Below are 20,193 nucleotides of genomic sequence, written 5' to 3' on the forward strand. Positions count from 1 at the left end.
GGCGACTTGGAGCTCTGTTAACTTTCCAGCTCTCCTGAAATCTACAGAGTGCTTCCAAGAGTCAGTGAGTGTACGAGTATTTTTTAAAATAAATATCCTAACTCAAAGTTTTAAGAATGAATGGTGAAATTTTTTTATATGTAACAAGGAGAAAATAAAATACTAAATAAATTTTTAAAAAAGAAAAATAAATAGATATTCTAAAAGTGGTGAAAAGCAAATGGCGTATATTACCATGATTGAGTCTGAGCTCTGGACTTGGAGTGAAAAAACCCACTGTCAAAACATTAGGTTGAGAGAGCTGGTGACCAAATCCATTTAATCTCTCTGAGCCTTAGTTTCCTCCTCTGTTAAAATGGGGGTAATGATACTCACTGCTGAGCTCCAGGCCTAGAAAATGGAGACCAAGTCCCTCTCAGTGGGAAAGCTAATCTGGGCTATCTCAGACAGACTGACATCTGTGCAAAGCAGGTTGGCCTCTCTAGTCAAGCCAGAGTCAGGTCGCTAGCACCTGAAGGTTGCCTCTGTGGCAAGGGGAACCTAAAAGACTCCCAGGGAGGGCAACCCTGGCTTCTGGGACTACCTGCTCCACTTTTAGGCTGTTCTAATCATTAGCAAGTTTTCCCCAACACCAAGCCTCAGTTTACCTCTTTACAGCTTCAACCTATTCTCCACTTCTGCCCATTGGGTTCAAATTGAATACATATTTCCCATCTTCCTATAACAATAATAACTAGTATCACTACCATCATAACTTTAAGGTTGGAAAAACAATTTACAAATATTCTCATTTGGTTCTCAGAGGAGCCCCTGGAGTAAAACCGATTTTACAGATGAGGAAACTGAGGCATGAGACTTTGGCAAAATTGATCCCATGTATAACCTAGGAAAAGCTCATCCCCTGCTGGGTCAGGACTTAGGTCCTTACTTTGTCCTGCAATAACCCCTCACAATGTGCAGATGGGGAACTTTCTGATTAGGAAGGAAAGACCAGTCTTGTCAAGCTAGACTGAGAAAGGAAAGTAGAGGATAATAATGAGTATCTCTAGGTGCTTTAAGGTTTGCAAAGTATTGCAAAATCAGAAGTATTATTCTCAATTGATTCTCACAATAACCCTAGGTGTTCAGTGCTATCATTAGACCCATTTTACAGTTGAGGAAACTAAGGCAAATAGAGGTTATTAACGTGAGTTGCCCAGGGTCCCACGGCTAGTAAGGCTGGTTTTGAATTCACTCCAGGCCCAGCGCTCTGTCCACTGGGTCACCAGCTGTCTCTAAGATAAAGGGAGGAGCTAGGCCTGGCTTAGATTCCTTAAAGTGCACCTTTTCAATCTATTAACCTACTGCAAAAGTACAACTAAATTCCTTAGAACAATTCACCTAAAAACTTTGTCCCTGTGAATCAGGAATAGAAGCAAATAATAAAAACAAATAAATAAAATAAAGTCTGTCAAAGTGACTTTAAAAATCCCTTTGAGATTTTGCAACTCTTCCTGCTACCTTTGGGTCTTGGTTTTTGCTTCCATCTGTCTGGGATTTCTACTTGATCTAGGCCCTTCTGGGAAAAGAGTATTTACAAAACAAGTGGCCACAAGACAGAGGAAAGGGGACACATTCTAGACCTCCAAAGATCCGGCCCCAGAGCTGGAGAGAAATGAGAGGCTCACTCAAACTCCTGGCTTCCAGTGGTGATGTGGAAAACCATCTTCCTCTTCTCGCTGTACTCAAAGGCAGTCAGGAACCCTGGCTCCTGGGAAAAGAGGAGAAGAAGAAAACCTCAGAAAGGCTGCCCATAGACCCGCATTACCAGTTCACTTGTATCATCTGGCCAATGCTGCCAGATAAGGGCTGATTTTGGGATATCCCCAAAGGTACTGTGCTAGCTCTAAAAATTTCAGCCTCTGCCCTTTCTGGGTAGCAGAGTAAAGAACGGGGAACAGCTCCATGATGGATCACCCCTAAAAGCCATCCTCACCCTCCCAAAGAACCAAAGGTGGCCTCATACTGCTGCTTTTCATCATCTCAAGGGCAAGTCCAGAGTTTCGTCCCATTTGATCAGTACAGACTACTGAGAACACAGGGTATGTGTATTTGAGAGATATTGGATTGGTCTCATTCACTCTAGCCCTCCTACACTGTTCTTCAAAGGACAGAGAATCCCAAAATGCCCATCTTCACAGGCAATAACAGAAAAAATCCACTTTAACTCTATTCCACACGTGCAGTACTAACCAAGTCTTTTCCATGCTCTCATCTGGTGGTCTAGACCAACAGCTGGTAATGTCTTTAGCCCTGGGAGATCAGCACTGCCCATCAGAAGTCACATAGAATGGTGGGAGGGAAGGTAAAAAACAGAGAAGAGAAAGAGAGAGGAATACGTGGGAGAGCAAGCAAGGAGGAAAAAGACAAAAACAGAGAGAAAGAAAAAGAGGAGAGAGGGGGGAAAGAGAAAGACAGAGAAGGTGAGTGGGAAGGGAGAAAGGAAGGAAGGAGAGAGGTGAGACAGAGAGAGAGCAGAGAAAGGGAGAGAAAGGAAGGAAAAGGTGAACACTGTTCCAAAGTACTTCCACCAAGTACCCCTACAGTGCCAGCATCAATTAGTGATTGCTTGATGACTGACTGATAGTCTATTTATCACTGGTGGGTCCGGCCTTTCAGGCACAAGTCAATGCCACCCTGAAGCATGGGCAGTGCATAGGGAGACATCCTCTTCTCTCAGGTCACCACCTTGGCCTGCTTCACCCTGGAATTTTCTGGCAGTATTATTTCTCACAGGAGTGAGGGCTGACTCTCCAGTGAACCGACTGCCCCACTCCTGGAATCACTGTACCTGCAGCGGGGCTCTCCCCCTCCCCAAAAGACCTGGCCAAACACTGGGGCTGGGCTCCACCGACTAATCCACCAAAGGCTGGAGGTGGGTGGTGCTTACAATGAGTTTGTTGGCTGCCTCTTTAATTTTGTCCACTTTGGCTTCTGAGAGGCCTTTGATGTTGCACAGGGCCCTTCTGGTGGTCATCTGGATCCCCTTGACCGTGCAGATCCCCGCTGACTTCATTTTCTTGATATCAGCCACATTCTGGGAAGATAAAAGTGGGCACAGCATGCCAATGGAATGCCAGGCTGAACAGATCCCCTCAGCATGTTGCATGTCCATTCCAGCCCACTGTGCTGCCGGAATGCTCACTGTTCCCAGGTGGGGCCCACCCACCATGCCTGTTCCAACAGAGCTATCTGGAGAGAACTCACCTGCCAGGATGCCAAATGTTTGGCTGTGCCATGGCTCCCAAGGAATGTGCGTGGAAGCCTGGCCACGCACAGATCACTTAAAAGAGCAGCCTATCTTCGGAAAAGCGAGCAAACACATCTTCCCCACCCCTGATCATCCCCTTAGTTCAGTGCCTTTTTTTGGCAAAAACCATGGCCAATATGTTTGGTTTCGCGTTTCTGAAGAGAACTTTCTTTGCCCTTGAAAAAGGCGTACTGCCACACTGCCAGTGAGCCAGGGTTTCTTCCTGCTCCTGTTGTTGAAAGGAGCTAAAGTCTAAATAGGAAGGTTTCAATTCAATTCAACAACCAATTATTAAACACCTACTGTATACAGAATATTAATGCTAGAGGTTGAGGATATGACATAGGAGAGTCCTTGCTTCCTATAAAATAATGGGATGACAAAACACACACTCAAATAACTAACATGTTAGAATAGGATAAGTGTCTAGAAAAATGGTAGGAAAGGCTTGAGGTGTGGAGTCACTTCTCACTGGCGGGATAAGGGAAGACTTCCTGGAGGAGATGGTACCTGAGCTGGGCCAGGAGGGAAGGAAGGATCTCAGCAGCCAGAGATGCATCAGGAACTCCTTCTAAACACAAGGGAGAGGCTGCCAGCAATGACAAGTAGAACACTCTGCCGAGAGTGTGTGAGAAGGAATTCATGAGATGATCCTGGAAGAGTAGGTTAGGGACAAAGTGGGAAAGGCCTTGAATGTCGGCCTCAGTAAGGAGCATGAGCTTCCTTTGGTGGGGCAGAAGGCGGATGAAGTAATCAGAGGCCCCTGTGAGGAGGATGACTTTGGCCTTAGAACAATAGGATGGACTGGAGAGAGAAGAGCTTTAGGGTTTATGGGTTGTTGTGGGAGCTACAGTCTCTAACATGTCAGGGCAGTGAGGGTGGGGATGCTTCCCCACTTCCCTTCTCTTTCCTGTTTGGAGTGTGCCCTGCAATCAGGAAGAAAGGTCCTGAAAAGTGAGAAGAGGGAAAGGATAGAAGGGAGGGAGGGAGGAAGAGTGAGAGAGGGAAAGAGAGAGACAGAGAGAGAGAGAGACAGAGACAGAGAGGGAAAGAGAGAGACAGAGACAGAGAGAGACAGAGAGAGAGAGAGAGAGAGAGAAAGAGAGAGGGAGGGAGGGAGGGAGATGGGGGGAAACAAAGATCAAGAAGCAGCAAGGTGGAGGAAAAGCTAAGGGTTGTGAGGCTCTGTGTTCTTCTCTATAGGAGAGATGATCTAAAAAGATAAGACTCACTTTTGTCCCTGAAACTGGTACATCATTCAAGAGAAGGCTCTACATAAGCAGTCAGAGGTCAAGAACAAATATTTTTCAAAAGGCTTATGGAAAGGACCATGGGAAAACATATTCCAAAGATGAGACAGTGAAACGAAAAGAACCCTGAGGCTTCACCTCCTGACAGGCAGAAAGGTGAAGGTTGACATGTTGTAGGGGCTGGGGGCAGAGAGGCCCATGATTACATGCTTTCTGTGCATGGTATGTCTGTATATCCAAGTCTTGTTTCTCCTTTGGGTCCCCATCTCTGCACTCTGCCTGGGGGCAGGCCATCGTCCCCTTTCCCTGGACCCTTCCAGAGCCTCCTAACTGGTCTCCCTGCTGCTAGTTTCTTCCCACTTTGGTCCATCCTCCACCCAGCTGCCAAGCTTTTTTTAAAGCAAAGGTCTGCCACGCCAGCAGTGAATCTGTCTGGCAGCCATGGAGGGATCCTTCAAGTCAAGAAGCCATTTGTCTGTTGCTGAGGCTATACCCAGAAGTCAATGTAGAGAGGAACATTTGGCAGTCACCACTTGGAATCCAGTCTCCCAAGGGATCAAAGAGGGGATAGAGGGACAGTGCACTACCTAGCTGCACAAAAGCAGATAGCTTTGCACTTCTATCCTTGCTAAATTTTCTCAGTAAATACCTTTTCATAAAAGCTTTAGAAAAAAAAGGAAGGTCTGACTATGCTCCCTGTCTGCCCCTCCCCCCCAACCCCAATCTCTTTATTGCCACCAGGATCCAATATAAACTCCTGTTTGACATATAAAGATTTTTGCCATTTGGCCCCTTTGAGCCTTCCCAGGTCTCTTACACTGCTCCCTACTCCCCACACAGACCAGCCACACTGGCCTCTTGGATGCTCCTCCAACACAGTATTCCATCTCCCACCTCTGCACCTTAGCACTGACCATCTCCCAAGCTGGGAGTGCCCTCCTTCTCTCTCACTATGTTCTTTCCCGTTTTTGTTCCCCTGGCTTCCTTCAAGCCTCTGCTCAAGTCTCCCCTTTGGCAGGGAGCACTGTTCCTGTCCCCTAACTCTTAGTACCTTCACCTCTCAGATTTCCACCCCTCCCCTGTATCCACCTCATATGGAACTAGTTACTTACACAGGGTCTCCCCCTAGAAGGCACACCCCTGGAGGGCAAGGACTGTTTTTACTTTTTTTTGTGTCTCCAGCATTTAACACAGTGAATGGCATTCTGTACCTCATTTTGGAACTATTCAAGGTGCCTAGCAACCCTGTTATAGAGTGGTTGCAGGCCAATGGTTCAGGTTTGGGTCGGAACAAAACGAGCCATCAGTAGGCCATCTAACAACAAACAACTGCTATAGCAGTGAGAATATGGCACTGATATGGCTGGGCATACCTTCCTTATTTCTGGGTTAGTCATGCTGGGACCTGATTGGAAGCCTGATTGAGAAACTCCTCATGTCCAGCCTCTTTCATTTAGGTTACCATTCAAAGGGCTTTAGTCTGCTGGGTCAACTGAGTCTTCAGACTGGTTTCAGGCCCTTTAAAGGAAAACCCAGCCTGGCCTGTGTAAGGTACCACAACCCTCATTAAAGTCAAAGACAGAAACAAGTGTCCAACATAGACACAGATATTCAAAGCAGGCTTATCATAGCAGAACCAAGAACTGGAACTAAGATAGGTGCTTATCAACTGGCAAGTGGCTAGAAATTATGGCACGTGAATATCATGGATTACCATGGTGTGGTAAGAAATTATTAGTCTGAGGAATTCAGAGAAATATTGGAAGATTTGTCTGCAGTGATGCTGAGCAAAATCAGCAGAGTCCAAAGACAAGGCACAACTTACAACAGTGGAAATGAAAAGCTCCCCCAAAGGAAGGCAGGCTCTGAGTGACCGAAAAACTAACGATGTTCACAGAAAACAGATCATGAGCCACAGCTCTTCCCTCGTGGCAGAGAAGTGGGGGCCACCAGGTCAGACAGCTGTATATACTGTCCAGCATAGTCACTGCCCGGAATGTTTTTGCTCAATTGTTCATCGTAATTCTCCCTAAGGAGAACTCAAGTTGGAGGGGAGGGGCTTCCCCCCCAGAAATGACTGTGATGTAAAGACAAAATGCATCCCCAAAAGAGAATTTTAAACATGTAATAGTAGTAAAAGAGACAAGTAGACCAGGCAGTAGTGTTAATGGCAGTAGGCACAACATGAAGAGAGGTTATAGTTTTGAGAGAAAAGGTTTTTCAAATGTTCCCAAACAGTGAGGAGAGATTTGTGTCCTGAGTCTCTGAATCCCCAACATATTCCAGACACTTAGTACGTTATGGAACAGAACAGGACAGAACATCTGTGAGATCAGTCAGCCTGAACAGAGAGATAAAAGAGTGAAGAAAGGTTGTGAATCCCAGAAGCTGGATTACTTACAATGCCATGCTTTTGTAACAGGTCAATGTCTTGAAACAATGATTCCTAAAGGCAATGGAGCAAAAAGGGGAGAGTGTGGATTATTCCTCTTAACTACTAGATTTCAGTTCTGCTAATCAGCATGTTCAACATTATGTATCAGCTACAAATGACTACAATCCACCCCCTACGGGCAGCTTGAGGGGAGGACAAATAAGGTTTCTACTTTCTTTGCTGAAGGATGATCTTGGGAGGAACACACTTAAAGGGCTCTCCCTGTCCCAGGGCCCTTTCTTTCTTTTTCTTTCTTCCTTCTTTCTTTCCTTTTCTTCATTCTTTCCTTCCCCTTCCTTCCTTCTTCCTTTCCTCCTTCTTTCCTTCCCCTTCCTCTTTCCTTCCTTCTTTCCTTTATTTCTCGCTTCCTTTCTTCTTCCTTCCTTCATTTCCTTCTCCCTCCCTTCCTTTTCCTTCCTTTCTCCTTTCCTTTCTCTCCTCTCCTTCCTTCCTTTTTCTTTGTTTCTTTCTTCCTTCTTCCCTCCCCTTCCTTCTTTCTTTCTTCCTTTCCCCTTCTTTCCTTATCCTTCCTTCCTACCCTTCTTTCCTCCCTCCCCTTCTTTCCTCCCTTTTCCATCTTAGAAGAATTTCTACCAACCAGGGACTCTTATGTTCTAAACTTGCCTCATCATCCAGCAATCCTTGTTCTTCCTGAACAACCTGATCCTCCGTGGCTTTCATTGTATGAAGTCAGTGAGAGGTCAGTCAGTTCTAGAAAAAAATATAGTATTAGGCAATAGATAGAGATCCCAATACAGCACTTGGTAAGAGCTATATATAACTAAAGTGGGGCTAAAGAGCTTTGTTCCAGGGCACAGAATTTAGAGAGTGCTGAAAACATGTCCTCTAGCAGAAGAAAAACCAGAGCTTCATACCTAGTTATCAAGAAGAATTAAAAATGGAAATTTCCATACAGTTCACTTCTTATCCTCCTGTAGCAGCCTCCAGGTAAACTCTACTCTGTCCTAACTCACTAGACTACATATAGTTTATAGATTCTGCCTTTTCTTTTTACTGAAAATTGGGGCATTTATCCATCTCTAGTCCTGGAGCAATTCTCTTGTTCCCAACAATCTTTCCAAATCAATGACCCAAAGAGAAAAAAATCCCCCTTTGGATGTTAAAATATACACATTTTTTAAATTCTTAAAAATCTTAAAGAAAATTAAATCAGAATTTTAAAAAGAAAGATACTTTTGGAATGACACATAAAAACATAAATTTCAAGAAAATATAAAAGAAATAGCTAATAACAAAAATCATTTTCAAAATGGTCCTTTTTGCTGTCCTCAGTCTCCCTGACTAGCCTCATTCTGAGGTTAGTGTTCTAAACTCTGCTCTTAGAAGACCACTGTCACCCTTTTGTAGTCATCCAGTCCCTTGTCTTGTTTCATCTTCTGAACACATCTGCAAAAGAGAACTTGAGTTCCCTGTGTATCCATCTCACTCTCTTTAAATAACTCCTTTTTTCTTTCTCTTTTTCCTTCTGAATTCCATTCTTTAGTTTCCTACCCTTCTTGGGTCGACATTCCTCATAGAATTTTAAGCCATAGGATCCTACCTCTCTTTTCTGTGAATCCACTAAAATCTCCTTTTCCTAAGTCTAGGGACCACATCAGATTATTTCTTTTTTTCTCTCCTCTATAAAAAAAAGTCTAAAGTCGAGAGATCTCTTATCCACGAGGTTCCAATTCACTTCAACTTCAACAGATGGATTTGTAAAGAACTTTAAATTCATTTTCTCATTTAATCCTGTGTCATATACAATGCAGACAATTATTATTAACATTTTACAAATGAGGAAAAAGGGCCCCAAAAGCTAAGTGATCACACTGTTTGAGCCGAGGTTTGGGGCCAAAATCTTTTGACTCTAGAACCACTTTCCTCTATGTCATAGGAATTAATTTCTTCTGGTTGGTAAGAATCTGGTCCAGAACCACAGTTTCCTCCATTGCTTTCTTCCCCTTTTGAAGAATGAAATGATCGTTAATTCAAGTTCAGAATTATCCACTGATGTTTTTTAGCAGACAGAGGATGCTTGGGCAGATGTCTGGATAACTGAAATCCCTTTTCACTACTCTATCCTACCAAGCCAGATGTGTGATCCACTTCTTAAAATTCTTATCATCTTTCCAGGAGGTCTATAATCTAGTCTTATCAAAATGTTCCTTCTGTTTTTCCTCCATTAATCTTTACCCAAGTGTTCTTCCATTATGGTTTCCCCTTTGGGGTTCTGACTTCCATTATATAAGCATAGCTTCTTAATACACAATACTACCTCACTGCCACTTAGGATAGTCAATTCCTGTTGAAGAGGTACTGCCATTCCCAATGATACTCCAGTCATGAGTATTGTTCCACAAAATCTCAGGGGTTGAAAAGCAAATTTTGCCTCCTTGCTTTTAGGATGTCTAGGTCACCTCATTTGTCAGCCACACTTTGTGTGTTTGTGCATAGACACCTAAGGCTCAGGATTTATTATTGGTTTACTTCTTGGATATTGTCTCTTGTGAATAACTAGGCTCCTCAAATTCTTCTTCTTCTACATCATCTCCATTACTTCCTACAGCATCTGCTTTGGCAGATATATGTAGGTAATCTGCTCCCTTCCCTTTTCAGCTGAAAGCTCTTAAAAAAAACACTCCAAAACACACTTGCAAGCTTCAAGCAAATAGAGCTTTATCAGCCCTTGTTAAGTGCACTCTATCCTTGGTGGGTAGCTAGGTGGTGCAGTGGATGGAGCACCAGTGCAGGAGTCAGGAGGACCTGAGTTCAACTCTCACCTAAGACACTTGACACTCACTAGCTGTGTGACCTTGAGTGAGTCACTTAACCCCAATTTTCTCATCCTGGGTCATTTCCAGTCATCCTGATGAATATCTGGTCACTGGATTCAGATGGCTCTGGAGTGAGGCTAGTGACCTGCACAGCCCTCTCTCACTCAAAACAAAGTCAAGTGCAAGTCATGCCATTATTTCTCTGATGGCAATGAAGGATTAACACACACTATCCTTGGTAAAGAGCCTTTCATGTCTCTATTTTAACCATCTAAATCTCATTCCAGGATACACCATCTTCTTAACCAGTTGGTCAGTTTTGAAATCTGCCTTTCCCTTCTGAATCCCCAACACCTGCATCCCTAAGGTAGTCATCCCCCTGCCAGAACAGAATGCTTTCTAAGTTCCTTCATTTGTCCCAACATGCACCAGATCTGGATGGCGGTCGTCAGATGTGACAGGGCTCTGATCCCCGACCTTGCCCTGAAAAGAGCAAACCTTCCCATCAATAACAGTCACCTTGGAACCCCACAGCAGGGATCCACCAAGCGTTCTACTGGTCCTTTTTCTTCTCCCTTACTCTGACCCCTCTCTCCTGATGCCACCTATAGATACATTCCTCGCTGCTAATGAAGCTGTTTCCTCCTGAGAGAGACTGGTTCCCTTACTCTTCCCAAGGAAAGAGCCCAGCACTTATATACTGTTGTTGTTCAGTCATTTTTCAGTTATATCTGACTCTTTGTGACCCCATTTGGGGTTTTCTTGGCAGAGATACTGGAGTGGTTTGCCATTTCCTTCTCCAGCTCATTTTACAGACGAGGAAACTAAGACCAACAGGGTTAGGTGACTTGCACAGGGTCACATAGCTAGTAAGCGTCTGAGACCACATTTGAATTCAGATCCTCCTGACTCCAGGTCCAGCACTCTATCCACTGCCCCACCTAGCTGCCCCCACCTATTTGTAGGTACCAGATGTTTCCTGGTCTTCCTTTCTCCTCTGGATTACATTCCTATGTCCTACAGCTTCCAGGATTCTCTTCTCTCCTTTGTAACCTGAAACATTTCTCCCATTCTTTTAAGGAACAGGTCACCAGCCTAGATAATCCCCTCTACTATGAACCTGGAGTTTACAGAGGCATTTTCCCAGCTCCTAACTACACAAGTGACCAACCCATACTCTGTAGTGGTTACATGGTGATGGGAAACACACAAACATAACAGGCACTCTGCTGCTCCTGTAGAATCCCCCTTGCCCTCCATCTCTGCCAAAAGTGAGACTCTGACATTCCTCAGGTCTTTGTCCTATGTTTGCCTGCTAGGGAACTCAGGAACCGGGGGCTCCTCTCTAAGGGCACACTGGGCCATCTTTTGCTTCATTTTTTACCTAGCTTTTACTGACTGAATGGGATCTGCCTCAGAAAAACTGAGCCCTGAAGTTTTATATAATTTATGGAAAATGAGGTATCCTGGATGGTCTCTAACTTTCCTACCACCTCTAAAACTGTATGATCCTATAATTCCTTCTTTGCTGTCAAAAACACACATTTACATTTCATGTGGTCTTTTTAGTCTTTTACATCCTTATCTGTGAAATGAGAGGCCTGGCCTCAAGGGCCTCTAGGGGCTCTTCCAGCTCTAGATCTATGATCCCATGACTTCTCTGGCATTCTTCTAGGCCTTGGTTTCCACATATGTAAAATAGGTTAGACTTGACTACTGCTAAGACCCTTTCCAGCTCCAAGTTTATGGCAGTGTTTTCATTTTCTCTTTCCATCTAGACTGCAAGTTCCTGGACACCTTTGACCATGTCTCTTATCCACCTCACAGACTTACATGTGCCCCACAGGCAACCTTGAGGCTGAAAGGTCCCCTCCCCTGTAAGATATTCAAATTTGTCCGCTTGACTTTTCCTCCTAGCAGGGAATCTATAAAATGAGGGAACTCTAAGTACCTTCTTGCTGCACAGCCTCTACGCCTCTACCTCTGGGGCTTTCCCATGAGAAGAGGGTCTGTGCACACCTTTCTTGTTGTGTAAGATATTTGTTCTAATTTCTTGTTCATGGTATTTACTACATAAATTTTATCAGATGTCCCATGGGCATCTCAAACTCCCCATGTCCAAAAGAGGACTCATTCCTGTCACCCCTAAAGCATGCTCTATTCCAGACTTCCTCATGTCCGTCCAGGGCACTACCATTTGGTCTTCCTGCTACCCAGGTCCACAACTGTTCTATTGGCTTCAACTTCTCACTCCCTAGCCCTAAATTATAAATCAGTTTCTCAATTCTACCATTCCTACCTCGAGCATCTGTCTCCTCTCCACTCACGCAGCCAACATCCTGGTTCAAGCTGTCATCGCCTCTCACCCGGACTGCCCATGCAGCCTCCTACACTAGCTTTTCTGCCTTGCCTCAGCGGCAGACCATCCTTCCCATAGCCGCTAAGGGGATTGGCTCAAGCACAGGCACTCCCCAGCTCAATAAACTCCCATGACCGTCCACTGCCTTTAGGATATTGTAAATTCCTGTTTGGCTTAGAAAGCCTGTCCCTACCTGGTCCTAACCTGCTTTTTCAGTCTTACAGACTCCCCTTCCTGCAGTCAGGCTGGCTTTTCTGCGGTTGCTCACACAATTCCATTTCCTACAGCCTTGCCTTTGCACTAGCCGTTCTCTGTGCCTAGAATGCACTCCTTGCTTAGCGTCTTTTGACCCTTTAAGCTCAGCTCAAACACCGCCTCTCTGTATTTCGCTACAAGCTTTCTCCCAGGCCTTCTGCCAGTATCAGTTTCCCCATCTGTAAAATGGTTATATAACACCGGCCCCAAGGGTTGCTTCAGGGATCAAATGAGGCAACCCAAATGAAGCACTTTGCCAGCCCCGAAGCCCTATGACTGACATGCCTTTTAGCCATTTTAAACAGTGGGTTTTTTCTTTTTGAGAAAACTCTCTTGTACCCCCTGAACTGTTCATAGGGTCCTTTCTGCAAAATGGGGCTAATGAAGGCACCTGCCCCCCGGCGGCGGACACCGGTAAAAGCACTCGCCACGCGGGGCACGTCACTGCCTCAGTTTCCCCATCTGTAAAGCAGGCATGCCGGCCCCTCCCTGGGTTCTCAGGGCCGCGGGGGCCGGTTAGGACTCTCCGGGCGGGCCCCGGCCTGGTCTCGGGGTCGGTGAGGAGGGGGCCCGTCCCGCCCCGTGAGGACCATAAAAGCCAGCCCGTTGAGCTCCCGCGGGGGAGGGGCCTCGTCCCATTTTACAGGAGGTGTGCACTGAGGCGGGCAGGGCCCAAGGCTCGTCACGCGCGCCTGGCGCCCCCTGGCGGCCGCCCCGGGTGGGGGCGGGGCACAGCCGGAAAGGCCCTTCCAGGCCCGGCTTCCACCTCAGCCCTTCCCTGCACCACCCCACCCGGGCTCACGCGCTCGAGGCTCCTGGATCTGCGCTGCCCCCTCCCGGGTCCCCCCCGGCACCCCCAGGCTCCCCGGGCACACCCCAGGCCGCAGAGGCGCCCACAGGCTGCGCGGGAAGGCGGAGGCGGCGGAGCGGCAGCTCCCAGGAGGAGGAGGAGGAGGAGGAGGAGGAGGAGGAAAAGGCGGGATGGGGCGGCGGGGGCGGAGCTGGGAAGAGGGGCGGGGCCATAAAGGTCGTGAGCAAGGGGGCGGGGCCAGAAAGGTCGTGAGCAAGGGGCGGGGCCAGAAAGGTCATGAGCAAGGGGGCGGGGCCATAAAGGTCGTGAGCAAGGGGCGGGGCCAGCAAAGGGCAGGCGCGGGAGGGGCGGGGCAAACAAGGGGCAGGAGGGACAGGGGGCGGGGCAAAGGCGCTAAGGGAAGGGGAGGCGCGAGGAGGGCTGAAGTGGGGGTGCTGAGGGTGGGAGGGAAGGGTCTGGGCCGCCACCAGATTTCGTGCCGCGCCTAGGATGACCGCGACCCTCAGGGACGCCACCCTGCCAGCTCCTGCTTAGCAGCTTGGCCCAGGGAAAGGGGGCACGGGCTGGGGTGTGCCCGGTGGCCTGTGCCAGTCCCTTGACCCCCTGGTGAGCCAATTCACCCGTACCCCTTAGTCCTCCCTTATCAACAGCGGATCGTGCCCTGCCAAGCCGCAGCCAGGGATCCCCCACTACTCACCTCTGCTCCTACATGTGTGCTGCTGAAGAGATATGGAGAAAACCATCCTGCCATGCTGGCTGGGTCCACATTACACATCCTCAGCAGGGTTCTCCCCGCTGCCTGGCAGTCCTGCTCAGCCTCCTGCTTCCACTCTTTCAGTAGCTCCTCCAAAACTTCTCATCCCTCATCAAACCTCCCAAGGCTCCCCTTTCCCTTCCCCCCAGAGGAGACCCTCACCTCATATTTTATGGAAAAAAGGCAGGCCATGTTCCATAAGCTCCCTCTCCTCATGTCCTGTCATGAAGGTGCCTGTTGTTTCTGTCTGCTGCACCCAGGTCTCACATGAAGAGGTGGCCTCACTCCTCACCAAGGCTCACCCCTCTACAGGTTGAAGTGACCCCATTCCATCTCATCCCCACCAACAGACTGCCCCCTCTGTCATCCTCACTCTGTCACATTAGTCCTGAAAGTTACAGGAGTAGTGAGTGGGACCATACAGAAGTTCACTAATAAACTCCTTCCAAAAACAATGACAGAGACAATCTGAGAACTGGAGAGCTGGTGACAAGGGGTACCCACAGGGCAGCAACAAGGAGATAGCAGAGGGGAAGGCATGAGGTGAAACTTGGCTGGGATCTGTCTGAATGAGGAGGCCAGGTGAGGCAGCCTGACTCCCTGCTACTGCTACCTACTGCCTCCTAAGCAGGGAACTGGAGCCATGAGTGGGGGGCAGGAAATGGACCTTTCCTGGTTTTCTGCAGAGAATTCTTTACTTTTACCTTCATATTGTTTGTCTCTTATTTAGTTTGGCACATTTCTTAATTTTTGAGGTGCTAAGAGGGAACTGACTTACACATGACCTCTCAACCATCTTATGGTATGATTATATAAAATTTAAAAGCCTTTGCACAAACAAAATCAATACAGCTGGAATAAGAAAAGATATGGATGGGGGGCAACCATCCTTGATAAAAGTCTAACAATCAAAGCTTATAGGGAATTAACACAATTTACATAATTAAAAGTTTTCCCGTGAAAGACAAGTAGTTAAAGAATATGAATAGTTTTCAAAAGGGCACAAAATAGGAAACATTTGAATAAATTCAACTTACAAATAATAATAGAAATGCAAATTAAAACAAAAGATTACTCCATGCCCATCAAAATGTCATGGAGGGTGAAAGATGAGAAAATTCCATCTTGGCTGTGAGGAAGATGCCCATATTTTGTCACTGCTGTCAGAGTTATGAATTGGTCCAATCTTCTGGAAAATGTTTTGAGAATCATTCATGAAAATTTGACTCAATAAGCATTTATTAAAAAGCTACTAAATATGCAAGACATTTTATAAGACTAAGGATTCAAAGACAAAAACAAGGCAGTCCTTGCCCTTGCGGAGCTCACCCTACTAGAGGGATACAACACACACAAGTAAGTGTGGTACAAGAAGAGCTGAGGAGGGAGGAAGAAAAGAGATTAGGAAAGGCTTCTCCTAGTAGGGGACACTAGCAGGGGCTTCTCCTAGTAGGGGACACTAGCAGTAAGCCCTAAGGGAAGATATGTATTTTGAGAGAGGGGAGGAGGCATAGAATTCCAGGGACTGGCAACAAGTTTGGGTGAATGTCCAGAAGAAGGACGTAGAATATTCAATTTAACAAATGGCTAACAATCCAATTTAGTGAAAACATAAAAAAAGGAAAGTGGCAAGAAAAGGAATGCGAAAAGGAGTTATATGAAATAAGGCTGGAAAGGTGAATGCCTGTTAGATGGCGTAGGGCCATAACAGCCTATGTAAGAGTCAGGCTTTGGTCAGGAGGCAATCCAAGCGAAATGAAGGCTCTGGAGCAGTGGCATGACTCAATCACACCTGTACTTTAGGAAGGCGATTTTGATAGCTGGCTAAAGGTTGAACTGGAGAGGGGAGAGAGCGAGCCAAAAAGCACACTGCAATAATCCAGGTGAGAGATATAAGGAAGAGCAGGCAATGAGGTTGAGCAAACGGTCCTGGAAGTCTGGCTGTGCAAGGAAAATGACATGCAGGATGCCAGTTCAAGGAGAAAAGAGGGAAAGGTGACGATCTGTGGGGATGAGCTCCTTCATGGAGGAAACAAGGGGATGGGCTCAAGGACACATGTAACACAGCAATGGCTTTGGGCAAGGAGGACCAGCACTTCTCAGAGGCATGAGGACCAGTGGAGAGTATGGGTGAGAACATACAGGGGGGCTCTAAGGTACAGAGAAAGGAAAAGAGGAAGGTCACAGTGGCTGGCTTCTATTGCCTCCTGCAGCAGCAGAGGAGGATACCTGCAAAAGACGAGCAGCAGACAGGTTGGGGGCTCAAGGATTGCTGAGGGGAGTTTGGAAAAGAGTCAGTTAAGGAACACTACATGGTCTGCTGTGCAGCAGTGAGGACCCAATTGAGACTGGCTACCACAGTTTTGTGCTGGATCCAGGCGATGCGTTGGTGCATCTCTCTCCTGTGATGTTCAGCAGTTCAGGATGGTGGATGCTGGTCCATGGCTGAGAACTGGCACACTTCTAGTGACAGCAGGGAAACTGGGCAAGGGAAACTGGGGCAGAGAATAGCATACACAGTAGAACCTCGGTTTACGAGTAACCTGGCTTACGTACGCTTCGCTGGACGAAGAAAAACTTTTCACAAAATTTGTCTTGCAGGATGAACAAAAATTCACAGTAGAAACATCAAAATTTTGTTGAAAAAGATCACCCAAGTAAGGCAATGAGAGCCACGAATATTTTTAATGATAAAGCAATGTCATACTTCCGTGACATTCTGAAAAAACATCAAAAACAAATGTCTCTAGATAAGAGTCCTTGTCAGAAGCAAATGTAAAGAAAAAATCAGTGAGTCAGAACATAAAAATGATTCTAAAAAACAAAAACTAAGTGAAGGCTTAGTGTTAGGCTTCCTTTTTGTGAAAGCAGCACAAGAGAGAACACTCCTGACACTGAAATCCCCAATGTTCTCATAGAAGGAGATTCTCCTTCCAAGCAATAACCCTTCCTCCTCCTCCTCCTCCCTCTCGTCTCCCTCACACCAGCCACAACTTTTCTCAAAGGCAAAGTGCCAATTATGTCATTTTATTTTCAGTTTATATTGTGCCCCAATCGTTGCTATTGTATTTCAGGCGCATTAGGGACAAAAAACTTACTTAAAATGATAAATAATTATTTTTATATAAATATTTTTGGGGACATGATACCAATCATCTGACTTTACATTATTTCCTGTGGGAAAATTTGCTTTGCAATACAAACAAACTGCATGATGAACAGGATCTCAGAACGGATTAAATTCATAAACTGAGGTTCCACTATAGCTGTTAGTCAGCTATGGGGTCCACGCTCTGAAGATAGGAAAAGGAGCCTAGAGCAGGGCTGCTAGACTTCGAGAATGAGGAAGGGCAGAGACACTGGAGGCTGCAATGAAGATGACATGGGTTTAGGAGTAAGGCAGAGGGGAGGGATGGAGAGAGAGAATATCAGTGATGAGAGTTACGAGGGTGGCATAGTTCTGGAGGGAGATGCTCATCTCCCGAATGGCTGAGGGAGAGCAAAGCTGCGGGTGGGGGAAGCGCAGGCTTAGGGGAGGCCGTGGCAGTGTTCAGACCGTTTAATACAGAGATGCCACTATGAGAGGGGTATCCCAAGAAACTAACCACAACAAGAAAAGACCCCTTTGTAAATAAATGTCAATAAATAAATAAATAGCAACATTATTTGTGACAACAAAACACGAGCCCCACAACTGAGGAGTGATGGACAGGATGTGCTCTGCGGAATGTGGTGCACAGCTACACTTTTGAGAAAAACGAAAAAGGAGAATTCAGAGGCACAGGGACAACTCAAGAAGAAGGAAGGAAGGAAGACAAAAGGTGGGGGAAGAAAACCACAATCTGTAATTATAAGGCAGATAAAGTCAGCATAACAGGTAAAACTCAAGTGACAGTACACACACACAGACACATAGACACACAGACACAGACACACAGACAGATACACAGACATACAGACACACACACACAGATACACAGACATACAGACACATGCACACGCACGCACGCACGCACGCATGCATGCACGCACACACACACACACACACACCCCTTTCCTTTATGTTGCCAGTGGTTAAATGATAAAAACAAGGTGTCCCCTGGACTACTGGGGCACTCCCCTGTGTAGCCCAATGGTTTTCTGGGAACACACTTTGTAGTGGCTTTCCTTATCTGCCAAATGGAGCTTAATCATCAAAATATGGGATCAGAAGAAAACCTATCGATTTTTTAAAAAGGATAAGTTTGAGAGAAGAGAGGATGGAGGTCACTACAATAGGTCAGGACAGAGGTGACAAAGGTCTAATGAACAGGGGGTTCAAATCAACAGGACGTGGGTGGATGTGAAGGCGAGAGAGAGCATGAGACAGCCCAGGGTGACCAGGAGGATGGTGCGTCTCTCAGCAGAAATCAGGAAGTTTAGAAAGGAAAGGATGGGCTTGAGAAGGGAAATAAGTTCTCTTTCAATCTATTGAATTTTAAAATAAACATTTCAACATGGGGCCTGAGCTCACTATCTCAGGATGGGCTTGAGCTGCAGTGACTCAAGCATGTGGGATTCTTCCCAAGTTCCCAAAGCCTCCATCCCCATCACTCAGCTCTGGGGGCCTCTGTTTGCCACAGGCTCCTTGGCCCTGGGTGAGGTCCAACTTTAATGTGCACGGCCAAAGGAACCAGGAAGGGTTAGTGACTCCTAGCACACAGTCCTAGGCCTAACTTCTCATTTTCAGCAGGGAGGTTGCATGAGCAACCCTGCAGTGCACTCCATCCGCTTTAAAGATTTCTCCAAATTGATCATAAAGTTCCTCCTGGGACACTGGAGGTGGGATGAAATACTGGTTCATCTTCTTCTTTTCTAATACATCTGCACTGACGTCTCTCACTTTCCTGGTATGATGACAAAAAAATATCAAAACTGTAGAATCTATTTATAGGATGAGGGAGAAATTTATCTTAATTTGCCAGTTAGCAATCAAGTAAAAGGCTTTTTCCTTGGAGAGGGGCTAGTGCATGGACCTGAAGTGTGATGTGAGTACAGAGCAGGCCTCCCTCAGCCCAATGGCCAGACTTCACTGAACTAGGCTGAAATCCTCCTCTAAAAGATGAACATGTGCTCACTCTGCCCTCATCCCCCACCATCCCCTACAATGTCAGGTACAGTGAGGTTCTCCGGGCCAAAAGCAATGCCCTATACTTACTAAATAGTTACTGAATTCTGAATTGACCTCATGTCCAGAATCAAGGTCATCTTTCTTTTCCCCCAATCCTGCTCAGACTTTCTTCTCTTGGAGGCATCGCCCAGGGGTGACAGCTATCCCATGCATTCCACCTCCACACTGCTCTGCCCACCCACCCAGGTTTCCCTGCAGGGCCTCTTGCATACACTCTCTCCCACTGACCCATCCTTCAGACGCCAGGTGAGCATCTCTGCTCAAGTCACTGCATCTGAGGATGAGGTTGGGCTCTGACCCTGGGGTTGATGGTTACGTCCCCCCAGCTCCTCCTCCCTGGCACTCTTGTACTCCCACGAGACCATCTGTTCCATGAATACAAGGGTCATGGCTTAGGTCACTTCTGCCAGATCTTGCACCTGGCCCAGTGGCCCACACCCAGAAGGCACTGAAGCAGTATCTCTTGAATGGATGACACACCTACAATGTCCTCTCTGCATCTGGTTACTGCATATTTCTATTTTAACCATATCTTTCTGACCCTGACCCAGTGAAGGGATTCTAATGGTGAGAACCTCAAGTCCTCTGGCAGTGCTAGGGTGACCACAGCCTGAAGGTGAGCTCTTAGTGCTTCTTCAATCAAGCTAAATGATCATGCATTCATAGGATCCTAGAGCTGGAAGAGACAACAGAGATCTGGTCTGACCACCTCCATTTTAGAGATGAAAAAACTGAGACCAGTACAGAGGTGGTGAGGGCACCTTCAGGGGAGTGATAGGCACCATGAAGGACAAGAGTGCCCCAGCAGGGCAGTTTTTCAAAGAGGAGGCCACGTTGCCCACCACCCCTTAGGTACCTGATGAACTCGGCCTGCAGATCCTTCTGGCTCTGGTCAAACACCTTCCACTCCTTCCAGTGCATCTTCCGCAGATACTTGGTGTCCTTGTTCAATTTCCTCATGTTGGCTCTGACCTGCCGGATCACATCTCTATAGGTTGGTGTGCCCTCTGTGGTTTTGATCATAAAGGAAAACACAAAGCTGCCTGAACCACTTTGCCACAAGAGATCTGGTATGCACAAGAAGGGGAATGCCA

General features: G+C 46.5%; 2 protein-coding genes across 22 annotated transcripts in view; both read right to left on the reverse strand.

Moving 5' to 3' along the window:
* The window catches only part of DMC1 (DNA meiotic recombinase 1), a 39,224-nt gene extending 25,844 nt beyond the window's left edge, over nucleotides 1–13,380 (reverse strand). For 2 of the 12 annotated variants that reach the window (XM_072656119.1, XM_072656123.1), the window contains exons 1-5: nucleotides 13,240–13,380; nucleotides 7,598–7,684; nucleotides 6,941–6,985; nucleotides 2,930–3,076; nucleotides 1,668–1,750 (exon numbers count right to left, since the gene is read on the reverse strand). In XM_072656119.1, the coding sequence (XP_072512220.1) occupies nucleotides 1,668–1,750; nucleotides 2,930–3,076; nucleotides 6,941–6,985; nucleotides 7,598–7,654 (332 nt within the window). In that variant the 5' untranslated portion in view covers nucleotides 7,655–7,684; nucleotides 13,240–13,380. The other 10 variants (XM_072656114.1, XM_072656116.1, XM_072656117.1 and 7 more) reach the window with 10 other exon arrangements.
* Nucleotides 13,381–15,150: 1,770 nt separating this feature from the next.
* Nucleotides 15,151–20,193, reverse strand: part of FAM227A (family with sequence similarity 227 member A) — a 36,893-nt gene continuing 31,850 nt past the window's right edge. For all 10 annotated transcript variants that reach the window (XM_072656110.1, XM_072656104.1, XM_072656109.1 and 7 more), the window contains 2 exons: nucleotides 19,956–20,107; nucleotides 15,151–18,815 (listed from right to left, as the gene is read on the reverse strand). In XM_072656110.1, coding sequence (XP_072512211.1) covers nucleotides 18,641–18,815; nucleotides 19,956–20,107 — 327 coding nt within the window. In that variant the 3' untranslated portion in view covers nucleotides 15,151–18,640. The remainder of the gene's footprint in view (nucleotides 18,816–19,955; nucleotides 20,108–20,193) is intronic.

Source organism: Notamacropus eugenii, chromosome 3 (assembly GCF_028372415.1).
Source record: "Notamacropus eugenii isolate mMacEug1 chromosome 3, mMacEug1.pri_v2, whole genome shotgun sequence".
NCBI classification, from domain to species: Eukaryota; Metazoa; Chordata; class Mammalia; order Diprotodontia; family Macropodidae; genus Notamacropus; species Notamacropus eugenii.